Source organism: Macaca nemestrina, chromosome 10, assembly GCF_043159975.1.
Source record: "Macaca nemestrina isolate mMacNem1 chromosome 10, mMacNem.hap1, whole genome shotgun sequence".
In the NCBI taxonomy this organism is placed as follows: domain Eukaryota; kingdom Metazoa; phylum Chordata; class Mammalia; order Primates; family Cercopithecidae; genus Macaca; species Macaca nemestrina.
Genome location: NC_092134.1, coordinates 120323538 through 120337485, shown reverse-complemented (window position 1 = coordinate 120337485; position 13948 = coordinate 120323538). Strand labels below are relative to the sequence as shown.

The window sequence follows — 13948 nt, the reverse complement described above, 5'->3', positions numbered from 1 at the left end:
ACTCCAGCAATCCTAGCCACAGGAGAGTTCCTTGACCATGCAGGCCTTGAGACACACATAAGGAATTGCCCAGCAATCACACAAAGGCATTGCTCCAGAGAAGGAGATCTCACTGGGTCCCACCCCTGCCATCCCCATTTCTGAGCAGCAAGGCGCCATTTTGAGAGCCCAACCCCCACCTAGATGACATCTTTCCTCAGACCCCAACATCATCTGCATCTCCCCATCCCTGAAGCCCTGTTGACATTCCCCACCCACAGCTGAGTGCTACTGCTGGCTGCTGTCACCAGGGATAAAATGTGTGTCATTAGAAGTGGACTCCTCCACCCCCCATAACAGGGCTGTTACACATTTACAAGCTCCCAAAGAAAATGCTACCCCACTTGCAACCACCATCTAGGGCTGTAACACATGCTCACAAGCCACCCGTTTATGGCTGCTGCCACTGAAAGCAACATACCCTGCACCCTATCAAGAGCAGGGCAGCAATGCAGTAGCTACTACTTCACTCGGGCATTCTGCTGGGGGCCTGAGGATCACTGCACTCCAGCGTATGACAGCCAGTGTCCACATACACCATTGAGTGGCCTGAGGACAGGAAAACCCAGCCTGGTTTTGCCTTCCTCAATGCCTAAGCAAGCAGTCTGGGAACCTTTCATAGATGCTAACTACACTCTACCAAAGACAGCCTTGTCCCATCCACCACAACTAGTACCTAAACAGTCCTCCCAGGAGCCTGATGATGGGCCTGCCCAATCTGCCATTGCCATCACAACTGGCACCACCTGCATGTGCCACCTGTGGGTCTGAAGATTGACTCTTCCAGCCCTTGCAGCCACCAGCAACACCAGTACAGACTGCTTGGGAGCCAGAAAGTTGTCTTGCAGTTGCTACAGCCATCACCCACACCACGCCCACTGCCTAGAAACCTGAGGACCCGCACATCAGCCCAGCCTACTATGGCCACTACTGGCACCCAAGCAAACTGCCTGAAGGCCAAAGAATCAACCCAACTAGACTCATTACCATCAGTGCCAGTGTACACAGCCCTGGGGCCCAAGGACAGGAATGTTAGGCATACCACTACCACTGGGGCCAAGGACTGGCCTACCTGATGTTCCTGTCTCCAGCACAACTTCATCACCACCTTCACTAACAACTGCACCCTAAGCCACTGAAAAAATCACAGACACTGCTGATACTGTTGGCAGCTGAAACAAATAATATGAAGACTATGCTACTGTATGCACCTAGAAATCAAAACCAATGTGCTCTACTCAATCAACACCAAGATATATCTTCAGGAAAAAGTCTTCCCCTGCAAAAACAAATTTACAAAATTGGAAGCAGCAATCGTTACACCAGATGCATGGATATCAATGCAAGAGCAAAATAAACATAAAAAGGCGAAGGAATATGACACCCCCAAAGGAATTTAATAATTCTTCAGCAACATATACCAGTGGAAAAAAAAGAAGACACTTATAAAATTCTGGAAAGAAGAATCCAAAATGTTGATATTAAGAAAGCTCAGTGAGACACAAGAGAACTCAGATACACAAAAAGAAATCAGAAGAATAATTCATGATATGAAAGAGACATTTACCCAATAGATAGATACAATAAAAAAGAACCAAACAGAAATTCTGGAACTGAAGAGTTTATCGAAAGAAATACAAAATGCATTCAAAAACTTCAACAATAGATTAGATCAAGCAGAGGAAAAAATTCAGAACTTGAAGACAGGTCTTTTAAAATTACCTAGTCAAATTTTACCTAACTTTCAAAGAAAACTGGCAAGTCTCCCTAAACTCTTCCAAAAATTAAAGAGGAAGGAATTCTCCCTAATTTATTATCTGGGGCCAGTATTATCCTGATTAGATAACCACCTTACTTCTGCAAGAATTACCACAATCAAAAAACAAAAAACAGTAGATGTTGGCATGGATGTGGTGAATAGGAAACATTTCTACATTGCTGGTGGGAATGTAAACTAGTACAACAACTATGGAAAACTGTCACAATTCCTTAAATAACTAAAAGTAGAACTACATTTGATTCAGCAATCCCACTAGTGGGTATCTACCCAGAGGAAAAGAAGTGATTACAGGAAAAGATACTTGCACACGCATGTGATAGCAGCACAATTCGCAATTGCAAAATCGTGGGACCAACCCAAATGCCCATCAATCAACGAGTTGATAAAGAAACTGTGGTGTATGTATACATGATATAAGACTACTCAGCCACAAAAAAAGAATGAATTAATGGCATTCGCAGTGACCTGGATGAGATTGGAGACTATTATTCTAAAAGTAACTCAGGAATGGAAAATCAAATATTGTATGTTCTCACTGATAGGTGGGAGCTAAGCTATGAGGGTGCAAAGGCATAAGAATGATGCAATAGACTTTGGCGACTTGCGGGCAAGGGTGGGAGGAGGGTAAGGGATAAAAGACTACAAATAGGGTGCAGTATACCACTCAAGTGATGCGTGCACCAAAATCTCACAAATCACCACTGAAGAACTTACTCATGTAACCAAATATCACCTGTGCCCCAATAACTTATGGAAAAATTAAATATATATATATATAATTTTTAAAAATTAAAATATTTCATATAAGTCTCAAAAAAAATGTAATCCCCAATGTTGGAGATGGGGCCTGTCAGGAGGTGGTTGGATCATGGGATAGGATCCCTCATGAATGGCTTAGCATCATCTCCTTGGTGATAAGTGAGTTCTTGCTCATTTGGTTCACATATCTGTTTAAAAGAGTCTGGGGCCAGTTGTGGTGGCTCACACTTGTAATTCCAGCACTTTAGGAGGCCAAAGTGGGCAGATCTCTTGAGGTCAGGAACTCAAAACCAGCCTGGTCAACATGGCGAAATCCCGTCTCTACTAAAAATGCAAAAATTAGCCAGGTGTGGTAGTCTCAGCTACTCAGGTGGCAGAGGCATGAGAATCACTTGAACCTGGGAGATGGAGGTTGCAATGAGCCAAGATTGTACCACTGCACTCCATTGTGGGCAACAGAGTGAGACTGTCTCAAGAAAATAAATAAAATAATAAAAGGAAGAAAGAAGGAAAGGAAGGAAGGAAGGAAGGAAGGAAGGAAGGAAGGAAGGAAGGAAGGAAGGAAGGAAGGAAGGAAGGAAGGAAGGAAGGGAAAGAAGGGAAGAAAGTCTGGGATCTTCCTCTTCTCTCCTTTGCTCTTTCTCTTGTCATGTGTTGTGCCTTCTCTGCTTTGCCTTCTGATGTGAATAAAAGCTTCCAGAGGCCTCACCAGAAGCCAAGCAGATGTGGGTGCCATGCTTCCTAAACAGCCTGTGGAACCATAAGCAAATTAAACCTCTTTTCTTTATTATTACTCAACCTAAGATATTTCTTTATAGTGATGCAAAAATGGCCTAATACAACCTCTATTTCTTGCCATATAAAACATTAACTCAAGATGGATTAAACACTTAAATATAAGACTCAAAACTATAAAACTACTAAAAGAAAACATAAGGGAGACACTTCAAGACATTGTTTGGGCAAAGATTTTATGGCTAAGACCTCAAAAGCACAGGAAACAAAGCAAAAATAGACAAATGGGACTATATTAAGCTAAAATACATCTGAGCAGTAAAGGAAACGATCAACAGAGTGAAGAGACAACCTGTTGAATGTGAGAAAATATTTGCATACTATTCATTTGACAAGGAATTAATCTCCAGAATATATAAGAAACTCAAACAACTCAACAGTGGAAAAACAAATAATCTCATTAAAAAATGGGCAAAGGATATGAATAGACATTTTTCAAAAGAAGACATACAAATGCACAATGGGTATGGGGAAATGCTCAACATTACTAATCGTTGGGAAATGCAAATCAAAACCACAATAAGATATCATCTTATGCCAGTTAGAATCGTCATGATTTAAATAAATTAATAAATAAATAACACATGCTGGCAAGGAGGTGAAGGAAAAGGAACTCTTAGGCACTATTGGTAAGAATACAAATTAGTATAGCCACTATGGAAAACAGTATGTAGATTTACCAAAAAACTAAAAATTGAACTATCATAAGATCCAGCAATCCTATTACTGGGTATTTATCCAAAGGAAAAGAATTCAGAATAATAAACAGATACCAGTACCACACTGTTTATTGCAGCACGATTCACATTAGCAAAGATATGGAATCAACCTAAGTGTCCATCAATGGATGAATGAAGAAAATGTGGTATATACACACAATGGAATATTATTCAGCCATAAAAATATAAAATCCTGTCATTTGCAGTAACATGGATGAAACCGGAAGTCATTACATTAAGTGAAATAAGCCAGGCATAGAAAGACAAATTTTGCATGTTCTCACTGATACGTGAGAGCTAAAAAGTTTGATGTCATGCAGGAAGAGAGTAAATGATAGATACCAGAGGCAGAGAAGGGTGTGTGCGTTGTGGGAGGAAGGGAGATGAAGAGAAATTGGGTAATGGAAACAAACAGGCAGTTAGATAGAAGGAATATGTTCTGATGTTCAATATCAACGTAGGGTGATTACAGTTAACAACAATATACTGTATATTTCAAAATACTAGAAGAGAGGTCTTGAAATGTTCCCAACACATAGAAATGATAAATATTGGGATGAATACCCCAAATACCTGACTTGATCATTACACATTATACGCATGTAACAAAATGTCACATGTACCTGATAAATATAAGCACATGTTATATATCAATAAAAGAAAGTCGATCCCATATTGGTTGAGGCCTGATTGCAAATAAATTTTTGTTCTTCCAGACATTTCCCTGTACGGTCTTGCTATGAGGAGTTTCTTTTACTGCCATTTCTTATATTCCAACACCATTTTAGCCTTTCTTCCCTCCATATATTTTTACCTCAGTTTTTACTGTTTATATAGCACACTTTGTGCTACAGTTTGCCTCAGTTTTTACTATTTACAAAGCACAATTTGCTCCAAACTTCTCTCTTAGCAAGCTAGAATACAAGTGAACGCAACACCATAGAGACAGGGTCATTCCTATTTTCAAATTCGAAGTATACCCCAAGGAGATTTACATACACGTTTATTTTTTTAAATCTGCAAATGAATAGTTTTATTCTAACATTAAAAAAGAAAACACTTAATATCATTAATGAATGATCGTTTTACCACAGCATAGGTCACTGAATTTGAACTTAACCTTCAATTTCAAACAAGTACTTTGTATTTTATTGATCTCTATTTTCCTGGAACAACATGGGGGCTATGCGTAGTGTGAGGACAAAGTATCACACTTTTCACCTGAAAAAAAAAGATGAACTACCATGGTACATATAACAATGAGGTGGTTAAAACCCTAAGCTGGCATCTGGCAACACTGCCAATTTACTAAAAGTCACTATTCCAAAGAAGTATAGAATAGGTATCAACCAAAATAAGGATCTCTCTTCCTGCCTCTCTCTCGCTCTCTCTCTCCCCCCGCATCTCTCTGCATCTCTGTCTCTTTATATATGTATACACGCATATATACATATTATACACATATGGAGAAACTTCACTATTTAGTACATGCTTAAAAAGTACAGACTTTGCCGGGCGCGGTGGCTCAAGCCTGTAATCCCAGCACTTTGGGAGGCCGAGACGGGCTGATCACGAGGTCAGGAGTTCGAGACCATCCTGGCTAACACGGTGAAACCCCATCTCTACTAAAAAATACAAAAAACTAGCCGGGCGAGGTGGTGGGCGCCTGTAGTCCCGGCTACTCGGGAGGCTGAGGCAGGAGAATGGCATAAAAACCCGGGAGGCGGAGCTTGCAGTGAGCTGAGATCCGGCCACTGCACTCCACCCTGGGCGACATAGCGAGACTCTGTCTCAAAAAAAAAAAAAAAAAAAAAAAAAAAAAATTACAGACTTTGGAAGTCATATGACTATTTCAGTATGTGTGGCTACTAATCTGACCCTCCTGTTCCAAAACACAGTTGCAGAAGCAGAGGGAGTCATTATACAGTTAGAACATCATTTTATGAGGTCTGGTAGGAAGGAGATTAGGTGCTACTTGAGACAATGGTCAGCAAAATATTTGTGTTCCCAGTACTTTTCTAGATACTCTGTTAAAATCAAAGCAGCTGCAGTCTTGGCAGTGGGAGGTGATACTCAAACTTTGAACAAGACCACCTGCACTGCCACCAATTATACCTACAATGGCAGCTCCAAATATTTTACATGAAAGGGGCCTAGATATGGCATGCTGAATGAAAAAGAAGTGAGTAGACTGGTGCTTTCCTTGAAGCTGTGCAGCCAAGCATAGTTTTTACATAGGCTGTGTGTTTCACATGGTGTGATAACAGCTTGAGATGCCATTGATATAGCCCACTGGCTTATCCACACCAGTAATTAGGGCAAAGAAATCCTAATTACTATGTATCCCATGATTGAAGTAAAATTGATGTATATATATTTTTTCCTATTCTTTCTGCTTTTGTGTTTAAAAATGCAATTATGGACTCATTCAAAGTGAAAGCTGGTATGACAATACATGAGCTAACTTCCTCATATTATGCATACATTTGATAAAGAAATAAGCTAATACCCACAGAGTGTTTATTAAATGCTAGGCACAGTTCTGAGTGATTTACAATTGGTATTTCTTTTAATTTTCACAACATTGTTACAGGTGGATGGTGTTATCTTTATTTTATAGATGGAGAAACTGAGGCACAGAGAGGCTATGCAATAAATCTCAACTTTACCTAGGTGATGGTGGAGTTGGAATTCCAAATCAGGCAGTCTGACTTTAGAGCCCATAGGCTGTAGACAGCCAGATAGTAAGTGAAGGAATGGAGGAACAAATTGATGGATCTTATTGCTTTTGTTTGTTTGAAACAGAGTCTCACTCTGTCACCCAAGCTGGAATGCAGTGGCGCAATCTTGCTCACTGAAGCCTCACTAGAACACGTGGACTCAAGTGATCCTCCCGCTTTAGGCTGTCAGGCAGCTAGGACTACAGGTGTGAGCCTCCACGGCCGGCTACAGAAATTTTTTAAATTTCTGTAGAAACAGGGTCTCCCTATGTTCCCCAGGCTGGTATCCAACTCCTGATCTCAAGCAATTCTCCCGCCTCGGCCTTGAAAAGTGTTGAGATTACAGGTGTGAATCACGGTCCTGGGCCTTGATAGATCTTTAAAAGTGGTGGTGGGTGGGAGAAAAAGAGGAAGAACAGAAACAGTATCACAAAAGATAAACATCATTAGGTCTTGGGAAGGATGGAATCCTTTTTATTCTGCTCTGGAGAAAAGCCATTTGGAAAACTTCTGTGTTAACAAAAAAGAGCCCTGTGGCTTAGTAGTAAACTTTACAGCAGTTGTGCTTTATGGCAATCACAGGGGCCTTCAGGAAACTGATGAAAGTATGAAGTCCTCTTCTCAGAAAAAAAAGCACTTTTATACACGTGCACCTAATTTTTAGATAGATTTTCTGAAGGTTTAGAAACTCCTTGAGTTCACTTATATCAAAGTCCTCACCTTTAGAACTCCTGTCTTAGGAGAGTGGACTCATGATTATAATTTCTTCCATAAACACTTTGACTACAGTGTTCTGAATTCTTCCCTGTGCCACTTGTACCATGTAATTGAGAGGTGTAGTGTCTAGTTTCAGGAGGAAGCAGGTAAAGGATTATGTCCAGCAACACGTTGGCTTAGGCAAAAACAAATTGTTTCTAGTCCATTTTAAGAGGGAAGCATTTATTTAGGGACTACATTGAGCAAGTCTTTACAACTCTTAAATTAACTTTCATTATGTGCTACAATATTTACTAAACTTTTTTAATGAGTGTAAATATCCTTAACAAGATAATTTCTCCATAGTCTGTAATGCTCTGAGCAAGTCTGTGCAGACGAAACGATTGTAGTAAGACCTGGACAAAGGAGAGAGTAAGGCCGGGCGCGGTGGCTCAAGCCTGTAATCCCAGCACTTTGGGAGGCCGAGACGGGCGGATCACGAGGTCAGGAGATGGAGACCATCCTGGGTAACACAGTGAAACCCCGTCTCTACTAAAAATACAAAAACTTAGCCGGGCGAGGTGGCAGGCGCCTGTAGTCCCAGCTACTCGGGAGACTGAGGCAGGAGAATGGCGTGAACCCGGGAGGCGGAGCTTGCAGTGAACTGAGATCCGGCCACTGCACTCCAGCCTGGGTGACAGAGCGAGACTCCGTCTCAAAAAAAAAAAAAAAAAAAAAAAAAAAAAAAGGAGAGAGTAAACATCTTTCCCCCTACATTTGGGCAAAATTTCCATCCTAGGTCACACTACAGCCTAATTTCCCTACTCTCCTCTCCCTCAGCTGGTAACAGTGCTTCTTCCAAAACACATTTAACTACTTAGCACTTCCCACTACTATGCATAGAATTTCAGTGACTCCCCATTCATTAGTTATAGCCTGGATACAAAACTCCTTAAGGCTATTAACTCCCGTTGAGTTTCACAATCTAGTCCCTGCAGGTCTCTCCCATCTTCTCTCATACTCCTCTCCTTTTCCGTCTCTGAGCCCCGCTCATATCTTCGAACAGAGAACACTTCTGCGTCTTGGCATATATAGTTCTCTCACATAGAACGCTTTCTCCCCTTTAGCTATGCATCCTTCAAGTGTCAATTCAAACATCTCGTCATTAGAGAGGCTTTTCCCAAACCTCTAGGTAACTAGGTTAGAAACCACTACAGGGTACACTGTGTAGTCTTAGGACACCTGGTTCCCTTAGTCTCACATTCCTCACATTTGACTGTATTGTATGTTCAATGTCTACCTTCTACAAATCTGTAAATTCTTGAAGATTAAGAATCAGTTCTGCCAGGCACGGTGGCTCACGCCTGTAATCCCAGCACTTTGGGAGGCCGAGATGGGAGGATCACGAGGTCAGGAGATCGAGACCATCCTGGCTGACGCGGTGAAACCCCGTCTCTACTAAAAATACAAAAAAATCAGCCAGGCGTGGTGGCGGGAGCCTGTAGTCCCAGCTACTCGGGAGGCTGAGGCAGGAGAACGGTGTGAACCCGGGAGGCGGAGTTTTCAGTGAGCGGAGACCGCGCCACTGCCCTCCAGCCTGGGCGACAGAGCGAGACTCCGTCTCAAGAAAAAAAAAAAAAAAGAATCAGTTCTGTATTCTTAACTCTATCTCCCTCGCCTCTCGGTGCCTGATACCTAATAGACACTTGATGAATCCGTACCGAATAATAAAATGGATTAATGAATAAAAGCAATAAATTTCAAGGTTAATATTAACAAATGAGAAAGGTTATTTTGAGGTGTGAGAATTAGTACCCAGAACTAACTGTGACTGTCTCATCTGTTATGTTTTTCACATTTCCGTTGTTCATGGACAAAATTCTGGCAGCAAGGGATTTTTCTCCTAAGAAACCTCTTGTTTTCTTTTTTTTTTTTTTTTTTTTTTTTTTTTTTTTTTTTTTTGAGACGGAGTCTCGCTCTGTCGCCCAGGCTGGAGTGCAGTGGCGCGATCTCGGCTCACTGCAAGCTCCGCCTCCCGGGTTCACGCCATTCTCCTGCCTCAGCCTCCCGAGTAGCTGGGACTACAGGCGCCCACAACCGCGCCCGGCTAATTTTTTGTATTTTTAGTAGAGACGGGGTTTCACCGTGGTCTCGATCTCCTGACCTTGTGATCCGCCCGCCTCGGCCTCCCAAAGCGCTGGGATTACAGGCGTGAGCCACCGCGCCCGGCGAAACCTCTTGTTTTCTTAGATGTGAATACACTTCCTTGTTTGCCAGAAAACATGGTAAGAAAACTGGAGAATATAACATTCATTTTATTCATGAAGACACTGTTATTCAATTTAAGGGGTTCTTTTTCAAAAATTTCAGAAATCCACGACCTTTGACTGCAAGTTCTGTGTTCTTACATCTATAGCATATTTCCTTTGAAAACCGAGGTTATAATATTTAATTCTTACATAATAGTAAAAAGGTGAATTGGCCTTGGAGAAGACCTAAATTGGTTCTAACTTGCTATTTGCTTGATCCTTAGATGCCTCTATGAATCAATTTTCTCTATGAAGTGGAGGAGTGGGATGCATGATCTCTAAGATACCTCATATCACTACTATGAAATGCAGGGAAGTAAAAATTCAAGCCATTAAATTTAAAGAAACTGTAGAGGCAATGTACTCTTAGGAATAAACACAATAATTATCCATCTATATGAAAATCTCTAACCATACCAGGCTATGATAATACTAAAATAAAGATATATCTAAGATGATACCAACTTGGGTAAATCACATTGTGAGGACCTCTCCACAAAAACACTTCACTTCCCCTTGAAATGGAAATGATAGAAAGTAAGTATTAAAGGCAGCTTAGGGATTGAAAAATAAATGTATTCCTTTATTCAAAAAAATCCATTGAGCATTTTCTATGTACCAGGCACCGTTCTAAACCCTGAGATCAGCACACATGCTACTGATTATAAGATCCATAAAATAACTTAGTTTCACTGGCGTGTTCCCAGTGCCTAGGAAACAGTGCTCCATTAATGTTTGTTAAATGATGAGAAAAGAAGAAAGGAGAAGGGGCTCTGCTCAGGTGTGGGAACTTGTGCAGAGATCTTCTGGACTGATTCCCAGTGCTAAGAGGCCCCCTCCAGTTTTATCCACCAATAAGCTAGGTCCTTGAGCTCCTGCCCACTCTCTAGAGAAAACTTTTATTTCAAGGCATACTGTGGGATTCACATGTAATAGAGATGGTTCTGTTCCCAGGAACGTTGGGCATATTTAAAAACTGGACTGGAAAAATTTGTGACTAGAAAAAGGACATTAAAAACAGGTACTCATTTCAGGATAAAGATCTCTGAGGAAAAGAATAAAAAAATATTTAAAAGGAAACAACAGAAACAGGTACTCATAAAATACTTCACTTCTCTGTAATAAGGTTTCTGTCCTCCTAGATTCTTTCTCACTAAACTACAGAGAAAAAGACTGTGCTTTGTTCTCTTATATGCATTCTGTCCACTTCTACATAGGCAAAATTGACTTTTAATTTTGATTTTATGAATGCATACACACAAGAACTTTGAACAGTTAGTATAAGGTGAAAAATCAGAATGCATGCCATATATAATGCCTTTAATTTTGAGATTATGCTGGCTCTGATTAGCCAAAAGAAGGAAGTAATGGAAATAACCACATTCTGGTTATTATTTCAAATCCTTTAGGTTACCATAATAGACATGTAATAATAAACACAAAATGAAAAATAAGCATGTTATATATCACAACACATGTCATAATTTCAGATCCTTTAAATTACACAGGTCATCACTGCCATTTACCCGGCAATCATTTGGCTTGATTCGTCAAGATCTTAAAGAACTAGTCTTCAAAACCATTACTTTTTCTTTGTTAATGTTTCTTCAATAGTCTTGACACTTTTAAACTAGAGAGTATAAATCCACAAGGAATTGTTTTTATAATTTTACAGATGTCTTTATTTTAAAAATCATTTACATTGTGGTTCTCTACCTTGCCTTCTCTTACCCAGCACAAATGAGGTTATAGCTTACTCGCAAATTGATTTAATTTTATCAGTTTGATTTTCTTTATTTTATAATTCCTACGTAAGCATAGCATTGAAGAAAAAATTACTTACATTCTGAAAAGGAGCACAGTATTTTGCCTTTTGAGAAGCTCCTGAATTAAAATTTTAATTCCAAGCTAATTGTGAATTAGAAACATTATTAAGCATCTCACATGATCACTGACAGAATGTAGAGTTAAAGTTTCTAACTGGTTCTAATCACATATACATCTTCCTAAATAAAATGTTTAATTATACTATTTTGCTGAGGAAAATTTTAAAACAAAAAAGATAAATATTAACTTTTTATTTCTATTTTTGTCATAATATGGATTTTAAATTTTAATTTAAATACACATTCCATGGCAACGGTTAATATTTTCAACTTTCTCCCTCTTCAACACACAGCCAAGTCTGTATTCATAGCCTGTTGTAATAGACAAGGTTAAATGTAGCTTAAATGTACATTCCATTTAAATGCTTTCCTCACTCACTGGCAATTGGTTATCACTAGAGAGTCATCTGTGAAATCTTACTCTACAGTCTTCAATCACCTAGCAAATATCCACCTTCAGGAGCAGTACAAACCTTTATTGGTCACCTCCCAAGCAACTTCAAAGAGCAGTAACTCCTCCACAGGAAGTTCTTCGACTTCCCACCGGGGCAGCCCACTCAGGGATGTTACAGACAGGGATCGGCCTCGAAGCATTCTTCTTACGGTCCTCTGAGATTCCGTTAAATCCCTGGTTCAATTTGTTGTAATCCCAGGAGAAGTGTACTTAGAGACACAAAAGTTAGAGTTGGTAGTTACCAAGCTTTGGTAGCTTCTCTTGGGAATAAACTAGTAGCGTGAAATCCTATGTGCTTCCCAGAGAATTCCTGGTGGAAAGAGGAATTTTTCCTCCTCTTTCCCGTCTTTCTGGGCAGGTATTGTTAGGAAGTTTCTGCCCTACCAGTATCTACCCAAACAATCCAGAGCTGTCAACAGAAAAATCCTCTGATTCAGGACATAGGTTAGCACCTCCTGGGATAGGCAGAGCATGACCCAAGTTCAGTCTTTTAGCCCTTGTCCTTTTGACCAGACTCTTAGATTTATACAGTTACCAATGCTTATTTCACCATTTCCAAAGTGATCCAATATTGGCAACTCCCTTCATAAGTGTGCAGGCCTCCTTAGATTACATGTAGACTGATTGGGACGTATTTTTATGCTTTAAATCCTTTTGGATTTCCTAAATATTCTTCTTTCTTTTGATTCCTATTTCTAGAGCTTTTAAAAAAATAATCCTAGTTATTTTATTCTACACTTACAAATTGAATTTTGGTGATAGTCAGAGATCTTGATCCACCTTTTCTTAATTACTCTTCTTAAAACTTTCCCTATGAAAAGGCATAAATTTCAGTATGTCTTCGGGTGTAACATGAAAAAAAATGTAATTTTGACTGGTCAATAATCATCAGTCAATAATTTTGATGAGGTAGTAAAAATTAATCTTTGTTATGTTTGTACATTTTCTTCAAATATTATCAAATTGATAAAGAATAATTCAGTCGATGTAAATGTTCAAACATGGGAAGAACATTGCAAAAGAAATTAGATTCTAAACTATCACCAGGATCGGATTGCAGATAAATGGCATATGTTTGCTTTTCCCTATGTGCGTAAATCTATATGTTCCAATTTATTTCCACACCCATACAGACATATCCTATATTGTACCTATAGAGAGTTAGTGCATTCACAAGCAAGCTTAATTTTGAGCCATCTTTACAGATTTAGCTAAAATCAGTATTTTACATTATTATTCTCTAGAGAAGCAGAACTGAAGCTCATACAAAATATCCTTCACGTTAGAATTACAGTCAGAATTGTCAGTAATTTGTTACTTGATAATACTATTTTAGTACCTCTTATTAGGTTTTAAATTATTTTCTATTTAGTTGGTCTTATTGACTTACACCTATTTTAATGACTCAAGATGGGCAGAACCACATTTCATTATATTATATTAATAAATCTATATAAGTCAAATAGATTAAATATGTCAGGCTGACGTGGTAGTACATACCTGTTGTCCCAGCTACTCATGAGGCTGAGGGGGAAGAATCACTTGGGCCCAGGAGTTTAAGGCCAACCTGAACAACCTAGTGAGACCACATCTCTTAAAAAAATAAATTCATTAAAACAAAAATACATAAATGTCTTCTATGATTTTGTGACACATTTGATTCTTATCTTTGTCCAGAAAAGTACATTTAAGTGCATAGTTTATTATCCATTTGTTTGCATTGTGAGAAAAAGATTATATGACTAATAAAAAAACAAGCACTAAAATAGAAAACATATGAGTCCAAATGAT

At 39.4% G+C, this 13948-nt stretch overlaps 1 protein-coding gene across 1 annotated transcript in view; it reads right to left on the bottom strand.

The window, feature by feature from the left end:
• LOC105492101 (glycogen synthase 2) overlaps positions 1–12765 on the bottom strand; it is a 62995-nt gene extending 50230 nt beyond the window's left edge. The window contains exon 1 of the mRNA XM_071072079.1: positions 12177–12765. Coding sequence (XP_070928180.1) covers positions 12177–12297 — 121 coding nt within the window. The 5' untranslated portion in view covers positions 12298–12765. The remainder of the gene's footprint in view (positions 1–12176) is intronic.
• Positions 12766–13948: the final 1183 nt, after the last annotated feature.